Source organism: Heterodontus francisci, chromosome 34 (assembly GCF_036365525.1).
Source record: "Heterodontus francisci isolate sHetFra1 chromosome 34, sHetFra1.hap1, whole genome shotgun sequence".
Taxonomy (NCBI): domain Eukaryota; kingdom Metazoa; phylum Chordata; class Chondrichthyes; order Heterodontiformes; family Heterodontidae; genus Heterodontus; species Heterodontus francisci.
Window position 1 is genome coordinate 24,176,530 of NC_090404.1, and position 18,956 is coordinate 24,195,485.

General features: G+C 46.8%; 1 protein-coding gene and 1 pseudogene across 10 annotated transcripts in view; one reads left to right on the forward strand and one right to left on the reverse strand.

Moving 5' to 3' along the window:
• LOC137349236 (zinc finger protein 91-like) overlaps window positions 1-18,956 on the forward strand; it is a 233,097-nt pseudogene that overhangs the window by 187,975 nt on the left and 26,166 nt on the right.
• LOC137349209 (zinc finger protein 432-like) overlaps window positions 1-18,956 on the reverse strand; it is a 117,319-nt gene that overhangs the window by 78,699 nt on the left and 19,664 nt on the right. For 3 of the 10 annotated variants that reach the window (XM_068014646.1, XM_068014649.1, XM_068014650.1), the window contains 2 exons: window positions 18,549-18,845; window positions 7,213-10,033 (listed from right to left, as the gene is read on the reverse strand). In XM_068014646.1, coding sequence (XP_067870747.1) covers window positions 8,626-9,924 — 1,299 coding nt within the window. In that variant the 5' untranslated portion in view covers window positions 9,925-10,033; window positions 18,549-18,845 and the 3' untranslated portion in view covers window positions 7,213-8,625. The other 7 variants (XM_068014648.1, XM_068014645.1, XM_068014651.1 and 4 more) reach the window with 5 other exon arrangements.

Genomic DNA, 18,956 nt, shown 5'->3' on the forward strand with positions numbered 1-18,956 from the left:
CTCCACCCTGGGATTCTCAGTATGAACAGGGTGCGATGTGTTTTGAGACGGGATGTCCCAGCTCTCCACCCTGGGATTCTCAGTATGAACAGGGTGCGATGTGTTTTGAGACGGGATGTCCCAGCTCTCCACCCTGGGATTCTCAGTATGAACAGGGTGGGATGTGTTTTGAGACGGGATGTCCTAGCTCTCCACCCTGGGATTCTCAGTATGAACAGGGTGGGATGTGTTTTGAGACTGGATGTCCCAGCTCTCTATCTTTAAAGGGACAAGGAGAAGACCGACTGGGCTGAAAGGCATTTCTTTATGACATCACAGTAACCAACCTCATGAGCTCATTATGGGCTGGGTGTGTTTGATGGGACAGTGTAGAGGGAGCTTTACTCTGAATCTAACCCATGTTGTAACTGCCCTGGGTGTGTTTGATGGGACAGTGCAGAAAGAGCTTTACTCCGTATCCCAGAATGAGTCAGCAATCTTCAGGAGAGGAACATAAATAGGAGCAAGAGTAGGCTACACACCCCTTTGAATTTGCTGCGCCACTCAACAAGATCATGGCAGATCTTCTACCTCAACACCACCCTCCCTCACTATCCCCATATTCCTTCACTTCCTTAACATCCAAGAATCTGTCAGTCTCTGTGATTATACTCAATAACTGCACATCCACAGCTCTTTGGGATGGAAAATTTTAATCCCTTCGTTGAAAACAATTTTCATCATATCTTCTCAAGTGCAGTTATGATGGGCAACAAATGCTGGCCTTACCAACGATGTCCACATCCCATGAAAGAATAAAAAATTTTTAAATCCTAAATGTTTGAACTCTTACTGTGACCTCTAGTTCTAGACTCATCATCTCGGGTAAACATCTTCCCAGCATTGACGCTGTCAAGTCCCTTAAGGATTTTATATGTTTCTATGAGATCACCTCAAATTCGGCAAACTCGAAACAATATAGGCCTTTTCTACTCAATCTCTCCACTTCGGATAATCATAGAATCAGTCGAGAGAGCCTTCATTGCACTCCCTCCCAGGCAAGTATATCCAAAGTTGTTATTAATCACATCCAGGATGCAATGATCACAGTGGGCCCATGCAATTGGGTTTCAATACGAGTTATGTAATAATTTCCCCACAATCTGAACACAGACATCATTTCAGTGCACTAATTGGGGTTACCAATGGCGGGTCTGTTACCCAACATCCCCTGCAGTTGTGAATGTGCCCTATTCACTCTCCAGGAATCCAGCGTGCAGGAGCATGAGCAGTGTCACTGTGATCAGAGGCCTGCGAGTGCTGCTAGAGGCCTGCGACCCGACCCGAACCCAATGGGACCCGACGACATGGGTCGGGTCGGGCCGGACACACGCGGTAAGTGCTCTGCGGGTAAGTATTGAAATTAAAAAACTTACCTGAGCTGGGAGTCCGGTATGAAACTGAGTCTGCGCAGTGAGCGAGTGACATCACTGTGATGTCATCACGCATGCGCTGTAGCTTCTTGCAGGTTCGGTGTCAGGAAGGTAAGTAAACGGATGGTCGGGTCGAGTCAGGGTGGGTTCGAGTCGGTCTTGGGGCAAAATCGCAAGGAACTGGTTCGGTTCGGGACGGGTTCTTTTTCCCCGACCTGAGCCGGCCTCTTCTGGAAATGCTTTTGCAGCGGGTGAGAATCGGCGGGGCGCAGGGGAGGAATAGAGCCGGTGGGTGTATAGTTAATTTGTTGATATCTAAAGATACCTGGTTTGGTTCGCCTCATTCGGGGGGTTACTAGATTGATTCAATTCGGCTGCTGCTTTCTTCAATTTGGAAAGCTTAAAGATATGTAATGTAACCTGTGGAGCGACGGGACTGAATTGACAGTGCGTTGCTCTCACCACAATCAGAATCATATATTTTGATTGGGGGGTTTGTCCTGAGCAGTTGTAACAGAGGGCACAGAGAGTGGGCGGGGCTTCAGGGTCTCTGTTCCCAACCAGGAGTATCCTGGACAATCAATTTTTAAACAGCTTCACCCACTCCCAGGCTGCATGTGATGTTTGCAGCCTAGAGGAGTCCATGGGACATGGATATATTCAGTGCGAGAGGTTACAGCCCCTGTATAATTACCTGTAGGGGATGCTCCTCACCTTTTAGTTACACTTTAGCCCCACACTCCAAATTTTTGGTCACTCAGTAGGAGGAGGGTGGTTAAGTCAGAGAATCTTCTCCTGGACCTGCTCTTGGGCCTGGTTAACACAACAATGTGTACGTCCAGGATGTGGGGGCATCATGTTGGGGTGGGAGTGTCACTAGCTGTCGGCCTCTCTTCCATGGTCTTGTCTGTTGATGGGTGGCCCTGGAGAAGGAGCTCGCTTTATATCCAAGCGACTGGTGGGCACCTCAAGGTACGAGTGTCTCACAGATACTGGTAATAACAACATTCTGGTTTAGTTGGGAAAGTTCCCTTTGCTTTAGACACTTTACAGTCTTCTGGACTCAACACTGACTTCAACAATTTCAGGGCATAAACCCCATTTTGATTGTTTTCTTTTAAACCATGTGCAGGTCTGAAACATGTTTTTCATGTTTTTGCTTTTGGACAGGGCTGTTCATTATTCTGCCATTAGCACTCTCTTTGAACAAATGAATTGTTTTTACGACAGCTATTAACACTCCCTTTGCCTTTTGCTCCATGATGTTTAATCTCTCCTGTCCTCTTCCCTATCACAGACCTTCCCTTTTGTTGTTCCTCCACCCCCAACTTGCTCAAACCTTTCTAACCTTTGCCAGTTCTGATAAAAGATTATCGACCTGAATCGTTAACTCTGTTTCTCTCCCCACAGATGCTGCCATACCTGCTCAGTATTTCCGACAGTTTCTGTTTTTATTTCAGATTTCTGGCATCTGCAGTATTTTGCTTTTATTCCCTTTGCTTTTGTTGGGACTTTGTTGCTTATTTTGGCTTCTTTTAGTTTGAATGGACCACGTTTTTGGGGGAGAACAAGACAGGAATGAATGTTCCAGATTAACTAGAATTGTCTGTTGTAAATTTCTATCCTGGACTGACAGTGATGACTTTTGTAAACTCCTTTTACAGGGGGTTAGAAGGGGAGGATTTACAGATGGGAAACTCAAACCAAACATCACATCAAGATCTGACAGAGTCATTCAATTGATCAGGACCAGAATATCATCTTCAGCGTCCATCACCAAGAGTGGCTCGGGACATAGCTGCTTGACTGGATCTGCGGCAGGTGGTGAGGGAACCAACAAGAGGGAAAAACATACTTGCCCTCACCTATCTGCCTACTGCAGATGCATTTGTCCATGACAGTATCGGTAGGGGTGACCACCACACAGTCCTTGTGGAGATGAAGTCCTGCCATCACATTGAGGATACCCTCCAATGTGTTATGTGGCACTAACACCGTGCTAAATGGGTTAGATTTCGAACAGATCTAGCAATGCAAAGCTGGGCATCCATGAGGCACTGTGGACCATCAGCAGCTACAGAATTATACTCAACTACAATCTGTAACCTCATGGCCCGGCATATCCCCCACTCTACCATTACCATCAAGCTGGGGATCAACCCCGGTTCAATGAAGAGTGCAAGAAGGAGAGCAGCACCAGGCATACCTCAAGATGAGGTGTCAACCTGGTGAAGCTACAACTCAGGACTACTTGCATGCCAAACAGCATAAGCAGCATGCGATAGACAGAGCTAAGAGATCTCACAACCAACAGATCAGATCTAAGTTCTGCAGTCCTGCCACATCCAGTCAGGAATGGTGGTGGACAATTAAACAACTAACAGGAGGAGGTGGCTACACAAATATCCCCATCCTCAATGATGGGGGAGCCCAGCACATAAGTGCAAAAATTAAGGCTGAAGCATTTGCAACAATCTTTGGCCAGAAGTGCTGAATGGATGCTCCATCTCAGCCTCCTCCTGAAGTCTCTAGCATCAAAGATGCCAGTCTTCAGCCAATTCCATTCAATTCACTTGATATCAAAAATGTTTGAAGGCACTGGGCACTGCAAAGGCTATGGGCCCTGACAACATTCCGGTAATAGTACTGAAAACCTGTGTTCCAGAACTTGGTGCGCCCCAAGCCAAGCTGTTCCAGTACAGCTACAACACTGGCAACTACCCAGAAATGTGGAAAATTGCCCAGGTATGTCCTGTACACAAAAAGCAGGACAAATCCAACCCAACCAATTCCTGACCCATCAGTCTACTGTCAATCATCAGTAACATGATGGAAGGTGTCATTGACAAAACCATCAAGTGGCACTTGCGTAGCAATAACCTGCTTAATGACGCTCAGTTTGGGTTCTGCCAGGGCCACTCAGCTCCTGACCTCATGACAGCCTTGGTTCAAACATGGACAAAAGAGCTGAACTCGAGAGAGGAGGTGAGAGTGACTGCCCTTGACATCGAGACAGCATTTGACCGAGTCTGGCATCAAGGAGCCCCAGCAAAACTGAGGTCAATGGGAATCAGGGGGAAAACTCACCGCTGGTTGGAGTTGTAACTTAGCGCAAAGTAAGATGGTTGTGGTTGTTGGAGGGATCTCAGCTCCAGGACATCACTGCAGGGGTTCCTCAGGGTAGAGTCCTAGGCCCAACCATCTTCAGCTACTTCATCAATGACCTTCTTTCAATCATTAGGTCAGAAGTGAGGATGTTGGTTGATGATTGCACAATGTTCAGCACCATTCGCGACTCCCCGGATACTGAAGCAGTCCATGTAGAAATGCAGCAAGACCTGGACAATATCCAGGCTTGGGCTGATAAGTGGCAAGAAATATTTGGATCATACAAGTGCCAAGCAATGACCATCTCCAACAAGAGAAATCTAACCATTGCCCCTTGACATTCAACAGCATTATGATCGCTGAATCCCCCACTATCAAGATCCTGGGAGATACCATCGAATAGAAACTGAACTGGAGTAGCCATATAAATACCGTGGTTACAAGAGCAGGTCAGAGGCTAGGAAATCTGTGGCAAGTAACTCACCTCCTGACTCCTCAAAACCTGTCCACCATCTACAAGGCACAAGTCAGGAGTGTGATGGAATACTCTCCACTTGCCTGGATGGGTGCAGCTCCAACAACACTCAAGAAGCTCGACACCATCCAGGACAAAGCAGCCCGCTTGAATGGCACCCCATCCACAAACATTCACACCCTCCACAGATGCACAGTGGCAGCAGTGTGTACCATCTACAAGATGCACTGCGGCAACTCACCAAGGCTACTCAGGCAGCACTTTCCAAACCCGTGACCTCTACCACCTCGAAGGACAAGGGCACCAGATGCATGGGAACACCGCCACCTGCAAGTTCCCCTCCAAGCCACACACCATCCTGACTTGGAACTATATCGCCATTCCTTCACTGTCTCTGGTCAGAATCCCGGAACTCCCTTCCTAACAGCACTGTGGGTGTACCTACTCCACATGAACTGCAGCAGTTCAAGAAGGCAGCTCACCACCACCTTCTCATGGGCAATTAGGGATGGTCAATAAATGCTGGCCTCGATGCCCACATCCCACCACTTTGAATTCCCCACCAGCAGAAGTACACCAGAAGTCTGCAACACTTGAGCAAGTTCAAGACTACAAACATCCAGGCCTGCACCTTTGAAAAGACTTTCCTCCCAAGATGATTCAACAGGTTTTTCAAACTACAAAACTCTTCCATCACTTGGGACTTTAATTGCATCTTCCCTTTTCCTCTCAATCTATTGTCCTATCCGTAACAGAGGAATGAGTGTAATGTATCCAGGTTTGCTGATGATACAGAGTTCGGTGGCAAAGGAAGCAGTGAGGAGGACGCTAACAGGCTGCATAGGGATATAGATAGGTTGGGTAAGTGGGCATGAACATGAAAGATGGAATATAATGTGGCAAAGTAGGAAATCATCCAATTTGATAGGAAAAATAAAAAGTTTTTTTTTAATGGGCGAGACTGAGAAATGTTTGCATTCAGAGGGACCTGGTGTACATGAATCACAGAAAGTTAACATGCAGGTACAGCAAGAAATTAGGGAGGCAATTGGTATGCTAGCTTTTGTTACAAAGGAATTGGGGTATAAGAGTAAATAAGCCTTACTACAATTATACAGGACATTGGTGAGGCCCCACCTGGAGTACTGTACAGTTTTGGTCTCCTTATCTAAGGAGAGACACACTTGCCCTTGAGGGATGCAACAAAGGATCACGAGTCTGGGTCCTGGGATGAGGCGATTGTTCTGTTTATTCACCGAATGTGAGTGTCTCTGGAAAGGCCAGCATTTATTACCCATCCCTAATTGCCCTTGTGAAGGTGGTGGTGAGCCGCCTCCTTGAATATAACTGAGTGACTTGCTAGGCCGTTTCATAGGGCAGTTAAGAGTCAACAACATTTCTGTGGCTCTGGCATCACTTATAGGCCAGATCAGGTAAGGACGGCAGATTTCCTTCCCTAATGGAAATTAGTGAATCAGGTGGGTTTTTAGGACAGTCCTGTCACCATTACTGATACTAGCTTTTATATCCCAGATTTATTTAACTGGTTGAATTTAAATCCCTGAACAATTATGGTGGGATTTGAATTCATATCTCTGCATCATTAGTCCAGGCCTCTGGATTACTAGTTCAGTAACATAACCACGATGATACAGCACCCCCACTGTGCTGCATCTCCTATGAGGACAGATTGAGTAAACTCAGCCTATATTCCCTGGAGTTCAGAAGAATGAGACGTGATCCAACTGAAACATAATAAATTCTTACGGGTCTTGACACGATAAATGCTGAGAAAATGTTTCCCCTGTCTGGGGAATCTAGAACACCGGGTCACAGTCTCAGGATAAGGGGTCGGTCATTTAGGACTGAAATGAGGAGAAATTTCTTCACTGAAAGGGTTGTGAATCTTTGGAATTGTCTACCCCAGGGAGCTGTGGATGCTCAGTCGTTGAGTATATTTAAGACAGAGATTGATAGATTTTTGGGTACTGAGGGAATTAAGGGATATGGGGATAGTGCGGGAAGGTGGAGTTGAGGTAGAAGATCAGTCATGATCTTGGTGAATGGCAGAACAGGCTCGAAGGGCCAAATGGCCTCCTCCAGCTCCTATTTCTTATGTTCATTGAACCTCAGTCTGGTTCCTCTCAAGCTGCTGAGTGAGTGAATTAAATCTTTCTTGACAAATCACCAAGATACCAGAGGACAAGTCATGCCTGAAACATCATTTATTGGTTACAAATCACAATTTAATTACATCCACTAGACAGGAACATCGCATACATTCTGTTTGGAGCATGTGATATTCCTGATCCAATTTTCTGTCACAATTATTTACCTCAAGCACAAAAGAGGAAAATAACCTTAACTTGAGGAAATGTGGTGCCTCTCTTGATAGAATGCTTGTTTTTAAAAATGATGACTTATGGTAAAGTAGTAGAAAAGTAATGAGACTAGTGTTGTACCTCTAGGAAGCAAATCCTGCACTCCGGGTCCCACTACCTGGTGGGACGTCCTGCCCCATGTGCCCAAAGATCTGCAGGTGGAGAATCGGCCTGTTCAGTGACCTGAAGACCCATGGCAGAAACTCATGATTTTGACTAGACCTCATCCTCGAATTGAGGGGCAGCCGACGACGACCTCTACAGTAACAAGTTTGAGGTTCTGTTGCATCATCCCCAAATCAGGCTCAAAAGTTTGGTAATGGCCCTGTGACAATGCAGCAGGTCCAATGGACAGCTGTATATCCCAACAGTGATGAACACTTCTGGCTCCTGTTCTACTGCATCAATTGGTGCAGTGACAGCTGCATTTAACAGCAAGGTGAGCTGAAAATCATAACTATTATGTTGGCTTAAAGAAAGGCCATACTCTGTATATACATATTCATACATGTACAGAGTATTGTGCCATCAGCCTCAGAAGTGCAGTGACCAGTTATAGTGACTGCAGAGAGCTCACAGGATAGTTGCACTGTAGCCATTGCACAGCACTTGTGGTGCAGGACAGCCTTTTCCAGATAATCTTAAGCAATGTCAAAATAGACATTGAAGGAAGATGGTCAGAGTTATACTCCTTGCCTTGCATCACTATGGTGTAAATGATGCCTTCATATTGACTCAAGGATTACAGTGTGACTGGGGTAGTAGAGAGTGAAAATGGAGATGCTGCAGACCAGCGACTTGCCAGCTACTGACACTGCACCATTAATTTTAAACCATGTCAAATGAGCTGTGTCAGTTCTCAGGTGGTCTCTGCTAAGATATCCCATGAAGGCACAAACAAACATTGGGAATTGGTCTGTGTATACACACACCTTTTTGGCCATTTATCGAAGACTGACACACTGAAGTTGTGAAGGAGTATGCAGTTTCACCCACTTGATCTCCTGGTTGAATCTCATTTCCACTGAGGTGGAAGACGATAAAAAATTATGACTTAAAAACAGGTAAAAAGATCTCCGGGCAGCTTTGTCGTTGGACAGCGTTAAAACAAATAATCGGCACTATCAGTGAACTGTCAGTTCCAGGTTTTTTGTTAAGGCTGGTCTTTCGGTCCAGGTCGGAAAGGGAGAAGCCAATGGTGGATTTCCAAAACCCCAATGAAGGAAACCTGCTATGTGATGGAAATCACTCATCCCTGAGTTACTTTGTGAACTCGCTTGTGTGTCAGAAGTTTGGATGAAGTAGAGAAGCCCATCCCACACTCAGAGCAGGTAAACGGCCTCTCCCCAGTGTGAACTCGCTGGTGTGACAGTAGAGCAGATGACTGAGTGAATCCCTTCCCACACTCAGAGCAGGTAAACGGCCTCTCCCCAGTGTGAACTCGCTGGTGTGTCAGCCGCTGGGATGGAGTAGCAAATGCCTTCCCACACTCAGAGCAGATGAATGGCCTCTCCCTAGTGTGAACTCGCTGGTGTGACAGTAGAGCGGATGACTGAGTGAATCCCTTCCCACACTCTGAGCAGGTGAATGGCCTCTCCCCAGTGTGAACTCGCTGGTGTGTCAGCAGGGCGGATGACTGAGTGAATCCCTTCCCACACTCTGAACAGGTAAATGGCCTCTCCCCGTTGTGAACTCGCTGGTGTGTCAGCAGGTAGGATGAAGTAGTAAATCCCTTCCCACACTTTGAGCAGGTGAATGGCCTCTCCCCAGTGTGAATTCGCTGGTGCGTCAGCAGATTGGTTGACTGAGTGAATCCCTTCCCACACTCTGAGCAGGTGAATGGCTTCTCCCCAGTGTGAACTCGCTGGTGTGTCAGCAGGTAGGATGAAGTAGTAAATCCCTTCCCACATTTTGAGCAGGTGAATGGCCTCTCCCCAGTGTGAACTCGCTGGTGTGTCAGCAGGGTGGATGACCGAGTGAATCCCTTCCCACATTCTGAGCAGGTGAAAGGTCTCTCCCCCGTGTGAACTCGCTGGTGTTTCAGCAAGTTAGATGAAGTAGTGAATCCCTTCCCACATTCTGAGCAGGTGAACGGCCTCTCCCCAATGTGAGCTCTCTGGTGTGCCAGCAGGTGTGCGAACTGAGCAAATCCCTTGCCACACTCAGAGCAGGTAAACGGCCTCTCCCCAGTGTGAACTCGCTGGTGTGTCACCAGGTCGGATGACTGAGCGAATCCCTTGCCACACTCAGAGCAGTTGAACGGCCTCTCCCCAGTGTGAACTCGCTGGTGTCGCAGCAGATCGGATGACTGAGTGAATCCCTTCCCACACTTGGAGCAGGTGAATGGTCTCTCCAGGGTGTGACTGCGATGAGTTTCCAGCTCTAGTGGATAATTTAATCCCTTTCCACAGTCCCCATATTTACATGCATTTTTCCCAGAGTGACTGCGCTTGTGTTTCGACAGACCAGATGATCGGCTGAAACCTCGTCCACACACAGAACACGTGTACAGTTTCTCCCCACTGTGATCGTTGCTTTTTCCTTCCATGTTCAAACTCCGTTGATATTCGGGTTATGATAAACTGGACGACTCCTTCAGATCCTGATCTGACGTTTGCTTTGCGTTTCACAGCTGCAATTCCTCCCCTTCTCGAACCCTGTGAAATTGATTTAAAACAGAAAAAGTGTGTGAGAGAACCCACAAAAACACAAAGGCAGGTTGTGAAATGGAGTTGAATGAATCTGGTAATTTATGGGGCCGACACTAGGAAAAAGTGACCATGACAACTGCTGCATTGACGGACAACCCCAACTGGTTCCTTCATGGAAGGGAACCTGCCACCCAGTCTGGACCTACACAAGACTCTACCCTCTATGGGAAGAAAAAGAGAGAGACGGAGAAGGAGAGACACGGAGAGGAGAGGGATTTTATATATCTACAACTCAACCAGAACATTGACAGAACCTCACAAACCCTCAACATCCACTGTCTAGAAGGACCAGGGTAGCAGGTGTAGTGAACACCATCACCTCCAAGTTCCCCTCCAAGTCACACATCATCCTGACTTGTCTGACATCCAGTACTGGATGAACAGAAATTACCTACAATTAAATATTGTGACGTCTGAAGCCATTGTCTTCAGTTCCTGCTACAAACTCCACTCCCTGGTCACCATCTCTATCGTTCTCCCTGGCAACAGCCTGAGGCTAAACCAGAGCATTCATAACTTTGGTGTCATAATTGACCCCAAGATTAGCTTCTGATTGCATACTGATGCGATCACTCAGACCGCCTATTTCCACCTCAGTAACATGGCCTGACTTCATCACTGCCTCAGCTCATCTGCCTCTGAAACTTACATCCATGTATTTGTTACCTCTCAACTTGACTATTCTAACACACTCCTGGCCGGCCTCCCACATTCTACCCTCAGTAAATTTGAGATCATCCAAAACTCTGCTGTCTGTGTCCTTACTCGAACCCAGTCCTGTTCACCTATCACCACTGTGCTCACTGGCCTACACAGGCTCCCAGTTAAGCAGCACCTCAATTTTAAAATCCTCATCCTTGCTTTCAAATCCCTCCATTCCCTCGCCCCTCACTATCTCTATAATCTCCTCCAGCCCTACAACCCTCCGAGAGATCAGGGTTCATCTAATTCTGGCATCTTGAGCATCCCTGATTTTCATTGCTCCACCACTGGTGGCCGTGTCTTCAGTTGCTAAGGCCATAAGCTTTGGAAATCCCTCCCTAATCCTCTCCGCCTCTCTACCTCGCCTTCCCTGATTCAGACACTGATTAAAACTGACCAAGCTTTTGGTCATCTGCCTTAATATCTCCTTATGAGGCTCAGTGTCAAATGTTGCTTTATAAACACTACTGTGAAATGCCTTGGAACATTTTATTACATTAAAGGTGCTATATAAATACAAGTTGTTGTTAACTTGGACATATATCACTGTTCCTTCATCATCACTGGGTGAAAATCTTGTAACTCCTTCCCTAACACCATTGTGGGAGCACCTTCACCACACGGACTGCAGCGGTTCAAGAAGGCGGCCCACCATCACCTTCTCAATGGGTAGCTGGGGATTGGCAATATATGCTGGTCTGGCTAGTGATGCCCATATCCCAGGAATGAAGTAAAAATTCTGTATATGTAAAATGAATTAATAGCCTCTACAGCAATACTTGTTACTAAAACAATACTCTTGAACATTGAATGTTTGGTGTTCATTTAGCAATCTCATCTCCCCTGAAATCTACCTCCCTTGATAGTCTCACATTGGTAACTGCTGCACACGATTGGGATCAAAAATACTTGGAGTTAAACCGAGCAGCTTCTCCTCCATCTCCACTCCAGATCAATCTGACAGAACAAAAAAGACCTACACAGGAGGTCATGTACCGAATTCTGCATCCAACACCCAACTCGATATAAAGAGGCCCTTAATTGTTCCATATGTTTTGCGACTCAGTTCTGTGAACGACGCCTGCAATGAAACAAAACCAAAATACGCAGAGGCTGGAAATCTGAAATGAAAGGAGAATATGCTGGAAATACTCAACAGGTCAGGCAGCATCTGTGGAGAGAGAAACAGAGTTAATGTTTCAGGTACATCGAGCCACCACAGCCTGCAGCCTCGAACTCAAGAGTGGGAGAAGGAGGAAGAATGAGGAGAGGCAATATAGTCCAACACTCACAGCAACCTACATTACCGGGATAGGGAGACAGAGTTTAGAAACACTCAGCAACACGACTCCAGTAAAACATCCCAGGAGGAAAAGGGGGAGCAGTGTGTGTACCTGCCCTGATATCCCCCTCCCCAGGCCTGTCAGTCAAATCCCCCACTCCTCCCAGTCCACAGCTCAGCCTAGCAGCTTCCTGCACCTTGAGCCAGCCCTGCCCAGGTGTGGCCCAGTCCAAGGGGAGTCTTTGTGGAACCAGGGAGTGGGGACCTCCTGCCCTGTGCTGTGTCCCAAATGGTTCCTCCCTCCCCTCCCCCAGACCCCTTTATAACTGAGCTCAGTTTCCTTTAAAGTTTTGTCCTTTGATGTTACAGTTTATTAATCTTTAATTCCTCCAAAAGAGCTGGAAATCTGGCGGCCGTTAACCCCGGGCCTGTCACCAGGAGAAATCCCGCAGCTGCCGCCCCGCTCGGTGCAAACGTGGGACCCGGAGCTTCTTATTGGGGGTCTCAACCGGGTGTTTGTGATACCTCCCCACCCACCGAGTCAACCGCTCCCTCCGTCCCGTCGCCGCTTAATGAAGTAGAAGCCACTCACACCGCGCATGCTCTAAACACTACGCCTTGTGCCAGTGACCTCTGACTTGTCCGCACCCAACGTTAGTTGATTGACGGCGGCTCCCGACCAATAGCACGAGGGGGCGCGACTGGAGGACGAGGGGGTTGGGGGTGGGCAGCGACGGCACCGCCCCTTGCCGCTCGCCACGCCCCTCACTTGCACTGCCAGCCTTCCAGTCCCGCCCCCGCTCTTTCTATTGGCTGGCAGCCTCCGTCAATCAGTCGGCCGGGCATGCGTGGTGTCAGGGTCTGAGGCACAGAGCGCGGTTCCAGCAGGTGAGAGGGAGGCGGGTTAATAAAGCCCGGGGCTCGCAGGCTGCAGACACACCGAGTGTGGAGTCAGGAGACAATTTAAACAGCGAGATCACAACAAACACAGATGCTGCCAGACCTACTGAGTATTTCCAGCACTTTCTGTTTTTATTTCAAATTTCTAGCATCTGCAGTATTTTGCTTTTATTTTACTGTATAAATCATTGGTTCGACCGTAACTTGAGTACTGTGTGCAGTTCTGGTCACCTCATTACAGAAAGGATGTAATTGCACGAGAGAGGGTACAGATGAGATTTGCAAGGTTGTTTCCAGGACTGGGGAAAATGCAGCTATGAGGAAAGTTTAGATAGGCTGGCATTGTTCTCCTTAGAACAGAGAAGGCTGACGGGAGATCTGCTTGAAATGTACAAAATTTTGAGGGGCCTGGATAGAGTGGAGGTGAAGGGTCTATTTACCTTAACTAAGAGGTCAGTGACGAGGGGGCATAGATTTAAATTGATTGGTAGAAAAATTAGAGGGGATATGAGGAAAGAGGTTTCACCCAGATGGTGGTAGGGGTCTGGAACTAACTGCCTGAAAGGTGCAACAGGCTTGAAGGGCTGAATGGCCTCCCCCCTCCCATTCCTGTTCCAACCAATGTTTCCGTGTATCTGTTCTCTTTTCAGGGGGAAGGGTCACCAAGCTCGGGTTTTGATTCCCAGTGTACTGATGGGGGTGGGGGGTGGGGGGGGGGGGGGGGGTGCAAAAACAGAAGAAACACCTTTCTGCACTAAAGGATATGTCTGCTTCTGGGATCATCCTGTGCAAGGAACAGAATACCAGTATGTCTGCCACCCCCCCCCCCCCCCCCCCGAATTAAAGGTGCAGACGTGTCGAGACATTTTGCGTTTGGAGCATTTTATAGGTTCACAGCTGCTTATCTAGACAGGGCCTGCTCACAGGGAGGGGGGATAATTAGACAGGATCCATTCATACAAACATATGAATTAGGAGCAGGAGTAGACCACTCGGCCTCTCGAGCCTGTCCCGCCATTCAACAAGGTCATGGCTGATCTGATTGTAACCTCAACTCCACATTCCCACCTACCCTCATAACCTTTACCCCCTTGCTTATCAAGAATATAGCTACCCCTGCCTTAAAAATATTCAAATACTCTGCTGCAACACTTTGAGGAAGAGAATTCCATAGACTCACGACCCTCAGAGAAATAAGTTCCCCTCATCTCTCCCTTAAATGGGCGACCCCTTATTTTTAAACAGTGATTCCTAGTTCCAGATTCTCCCACAAGAGGAATCATACTTTTCAGATCCACCCGGTTAAGACCCCTCATAATCTTATATGTTTCAATCAAGTCGCCTCTTACTCTTCTAAACTCAGTCGATACAAACCTGGCCTGTCCAGCCTTTCCTTATAATTCAATCCGCCCATCCCAGGTATTGGTCTAATAAACCTTCTCTGAACTGCTTCCGAGGCATTCACATCCTTCCTTAAATAAGACGACCAGTACTGTACACAGTACTCCAGATGTGGTCTCACCAATGCCCTGTATATCTGAAGCATAACCTCCTTCTTTTGTATTCAATTCCCCTCAGAATAAATAATGGACAATTTCACATTTTCATTATACTCCATTTGCTAGATCTTTGCCCACTCACTTAACCTATCTATATCCCTTTGTAGCCTCCTTGTGTCGTCTTCACAATCTACCTTCCTACCTTTCTTTGTACCAGCAGCAAATTTATCAACTATTTGGTCCTTTCATCCAAGTCATTTATATAAATTGTAAAAGGTTGAGGCCCCAGCACTGATCCTTGTCACACAACTTGTTAAGATATTGCCAACTAGAAAATGACCCATTTATGCCTACTATCTGTTTCCTGTTAGCTAGCCAATCCTCTATCCATGCCAATATTTTACCCCCGCTGCCATGAGCTTTTATTTTCTGCTATAACTTGTGATATGGCACCTTATCAAAAGCCTTCTGGAAATCTAAGTACAGTACATCCACTGGTTCCCCTTTATCCACAGCACCTGTTACTTCCTCTAAAAACTCCAATAAATTGGTTAAACATGATTTCACTTTCAGTAAACCATGTTGCTTCTGCTGGATTGTCTTGAATTTTTCTAAATTCCCTGCTATAACCTTTAATAATAGCTTCTAACATTTCCCCCAAGACAGATGTTAAGCTAACTGGCCCGTAGTTTCCTGCTTTGTCTCCCTCCCTTTTTGAATAAAAAGGAGTTACATTGGCTATTTTCAAATCTAATGGGACCGTCCCCAAATCTAGGGAATTTTGGAAAATTAAAACCAATGCATCAACTATCTCATGAGCCACTTCTTTTAAGACCCCAGGATGAAATCCATCAGGACCTGGGGACTTGTCAGCCCACAGCTCCAACAACTTGCTGACTACCACTTCCCCGGTGATTGTAATTTTCTTGAGTTTAGTTTAGTTTTAGTTTAGAGATACAGCACTGAAACAGGCCCTTCGGCCCACCGAGTCTGTGCTGACCATCAACCACCCATTTATACTAATCCTACACTAATCCCATATTCCTACCACATCCCCACCTGTCCCTATATTTCCCTACCACCTACCTATACTGGGGGCAATTTATAATGGCCAATTAACCTATCAACCTGCAAGTTTTTGGCATGTGGGAGGAAACCGGAGCACTCGGAGGAAACCCACGCAGACACAGGGAGAACTTGCAAACTCCACACAGGCAGTACCCGGAATTGAACCCAGGTCGCTGGAGCTGTGAGGCTGCGGTGCTAACCACTGCGGCACCCTCCCTTCCATTTCCTGATTTACAGCTATTTCTGGGATGTTACTTGTATCCTCCATAGCGAAGACCGATGCCAAATACCTGTTCAATTCATCTGCCATCTCTTTATTTTCCATTATTAATTCCCCAGACACACTTTCTGTTGGACCATCACTCACTTTGTTAACCCTTTTGAAAATCTATAGAAACTCTTACTATTTCGAGCTAGCTTTTTCTCGTACTCTAATTTTCCGATCCTTATTAATCCTTTAGTTATCCTTTGCTGTTGTTTTGTATTCTGTCCAATCTTCTGACTTGCCACCCATGTATACGTAATATGCTTTTTCTTTAAGTTTGATAATATCTTTAACTTTTAGTCAGGGAGAAATATAAAGGAGGTCAAAAGATAGCGATGCACAGTGTTACGACTGAGGCGGGAGGAGTGCACTGTCAATTCAGTCCCACTTCTCCACAGGTCACAGCACATCACTGTTTTCCCACTTACTGAATTAGCCAATTAAATACTCTATTTGTCCCCAGAATAAAGCACACCAACCAGGTCTCTTCAATAAACAACAAAATTATCCACTTATAAGCAAGTCTTAACCAATAACGAAGTAAATATATATGCGAATCAAAATATTAAAGCCCCTTATTATTTATCTGAACCCTCACACACACATTCATCCAAAAACTGGTTAACCGGGAAAAAAGGGATTTTTGTTTCCAGCTCTTTCAAAAGGAAAAAAAGATTTTTACTGAAAAGATATAGAAGGAATTCCTTTGCTTTGGTGAGGTGTCCCAGAGTCAAATAGTTGGATGCCACTCAGAGCCTTTCCAGACGAGTTTGAAGAAGTCTGTTTTGGGTAGGCGTTCTAGGAAATTCAACTGCAGTAAGCGTCACATAGGTCTTCCATCAGGTGTGCAAAAACAGTTGTCAGTTCTCTGTTACACATTCAATTCCAAAGTCCTTTTAAAGAGGCAAGATTTCTGCAAGCATTCAGGGTTTTGCTTTTCAAGAGCAGGGATTCTTCAAAGAGAGAGAGAGATACTAGCTGTCTTCTCCTGCTGGCAAACTTCTTTCTGTCTAACCAAACTCACGCTGGCTTTTTAACAGTTTAAACAGGAAACAGAAACTGATCAGCATTAAGTCCCAATAGCTGTAAATCGTGGTCTGTCATTAAGCAACTAGCTCGAGGTCAGCACACAATCCTGCTGTGTTCCTTGCAAACAGGTGCCCTCCAGTAAAAAAAAAGTTGTTTACTAGGCAACCTTCTGTTGACCTCCAGCTTATTCAATGTAACTGAAATTTGTTTCAGTTTAAAAAAAAAATACAATACAAAATAAAATTCAATACAAAAATGGAAACTTTCGTAACAGGTAGGGATTTAAACAAAGATTCTGAGATATAAAGGCAGATGTGGACAGGCTGAGAGCAGAGGGAGGTGCAGAGATAAAGTTGCAAGAAGAGATAGAGAGGGTGAAATATACAGGTTACATTGGGTGCTCTGGAGCAGCGGTTCTCAACCTTTGTTTCTGAGGACACTCCCTCCCCCTCCAACACCTTGTAAAAATATCTCAAACCTCTTAAAACACAAGACCTTTTTCTGTAGGTAAGAATGACTGGCATCGAGAAACACATATTTTTACAAAGTGACTCCTCACAACGCAGCGGCCAGCTGATGTCATCAAAGTGCTCCAAGCTGCGCACATGCACAAACTCTCTCCTGCACTCTGGAGATGCTGTGCATGCACAGCCTACGTCCTGCCTTGCCAGGACTAACTGGCATATGTGCAGGAAAAACCCTCTCCCCTCTACCGCGCCCCCCCCCCCCACGCAGAACCTGGCCACTAACCCCAGGCCACTCCACGCCCCTCGTTTTCCTCCCCCCACCCCCAGCTCTCCGGCCACTCGCTCCCAGCTTCCCCACCCCCATCCATCCTGCTCTCCGGCCGCTCACTCCCCACTTCCCCATCCCCTGCCATTCCGCTCTCCGGCTGCTTCCTCCCCCTCCTCCCCCGAATCGCTCTCCCGCTTGCTCCCCGCGTCTCCCCCCCACCCACCCCACCCCTCCAGCTGCTAGCTCTGGGCTGCGTCGCTTCCCTCCTCTTGGCCACTTGCTCCTACGCTCTATCATTCCTCACTGCGCCACCCGAAGAGGCAAGACGGGCCGCAAGGGGTGACGGGGCGGTGTAGGAGCAAGTGGCCGGGTGGAGAAAAGCGGCGGCCTAGAGCTAGCATCTGGGGGAGGGGGTGCAGTGGGGAGCGAGTGGCAGGAGAGCGGGATTGGGGGGGGACGGGGGAGAAAGGGGGAGCGAGCAGCCGGAGAGTGGGAGCAGGGGTGGGGAAGCGGGGAGCAAGCGGCCATAGAGCGGGACGGCACTGAAACATCCATATGAACATACATTAGAACATACGAATTAGGAGCAGGAGTAGGCCACTCGGCCCTTCGAACCTGCTCCGCCATTCAGTCAGTTCATGGCTGAACTGATTACTCCACATTTCCACCAACACCCGATAACCCCCTTGCTCATCAAGAATCCATCGATCTCTGCCTTAAAAATATTCAAAGACTCTGCTTCCACCGCCTTTTGAGGAAGAACGTTCCAAAGACTCACGACCCTCCGAGAGAAAACATTCCTCCTCGTCTCTGCCTTAAGTGGGCGTCCCCTCATTTTTAAATAGTGATCCCTAGTTCTAGATTCTCCCACAAGGAAAAAACCTCAGAATTACAGAGGGTGTGCAGCACTGTCAGAGGTGCTGTCCTTCTGATGAGACTTTAAACATTCTGCAAGTATCTAATACGTCCATTATGTGCTACCTTGGGTTGAAGTTGTTTTTCTGTGATAAAGTGAGCAGCACCATCTTTAATCCTGGGAGCTGCCTAAACGTCGCACTGATGTTTCAGTGGAACAGGCTGCATTTGTGCATATGCTAGTACAGTACCACCGAGTGGTTGCGTTGTCAGCAAACGCAGCCATTTTTAAAATTTTTTTTTTTTTTTTTTAAATTATTCCGCTCTGAAAGAAGCTCTTGTCCAAGGATTTCACTTGCCAAAACACACTCTCTCTCTCTGCATCAACACGTTGCAGCTTCTAAAAATACCCTGGAGAGAGACCTGAAACATGGATGAAAACAAAACAAAGACTTTTTAAAATAGAAGACACATCAATATTCCAGGGCTCCTTTTCTCTCTGTCACTCACTAACATGGACAATCTCAGCATCAT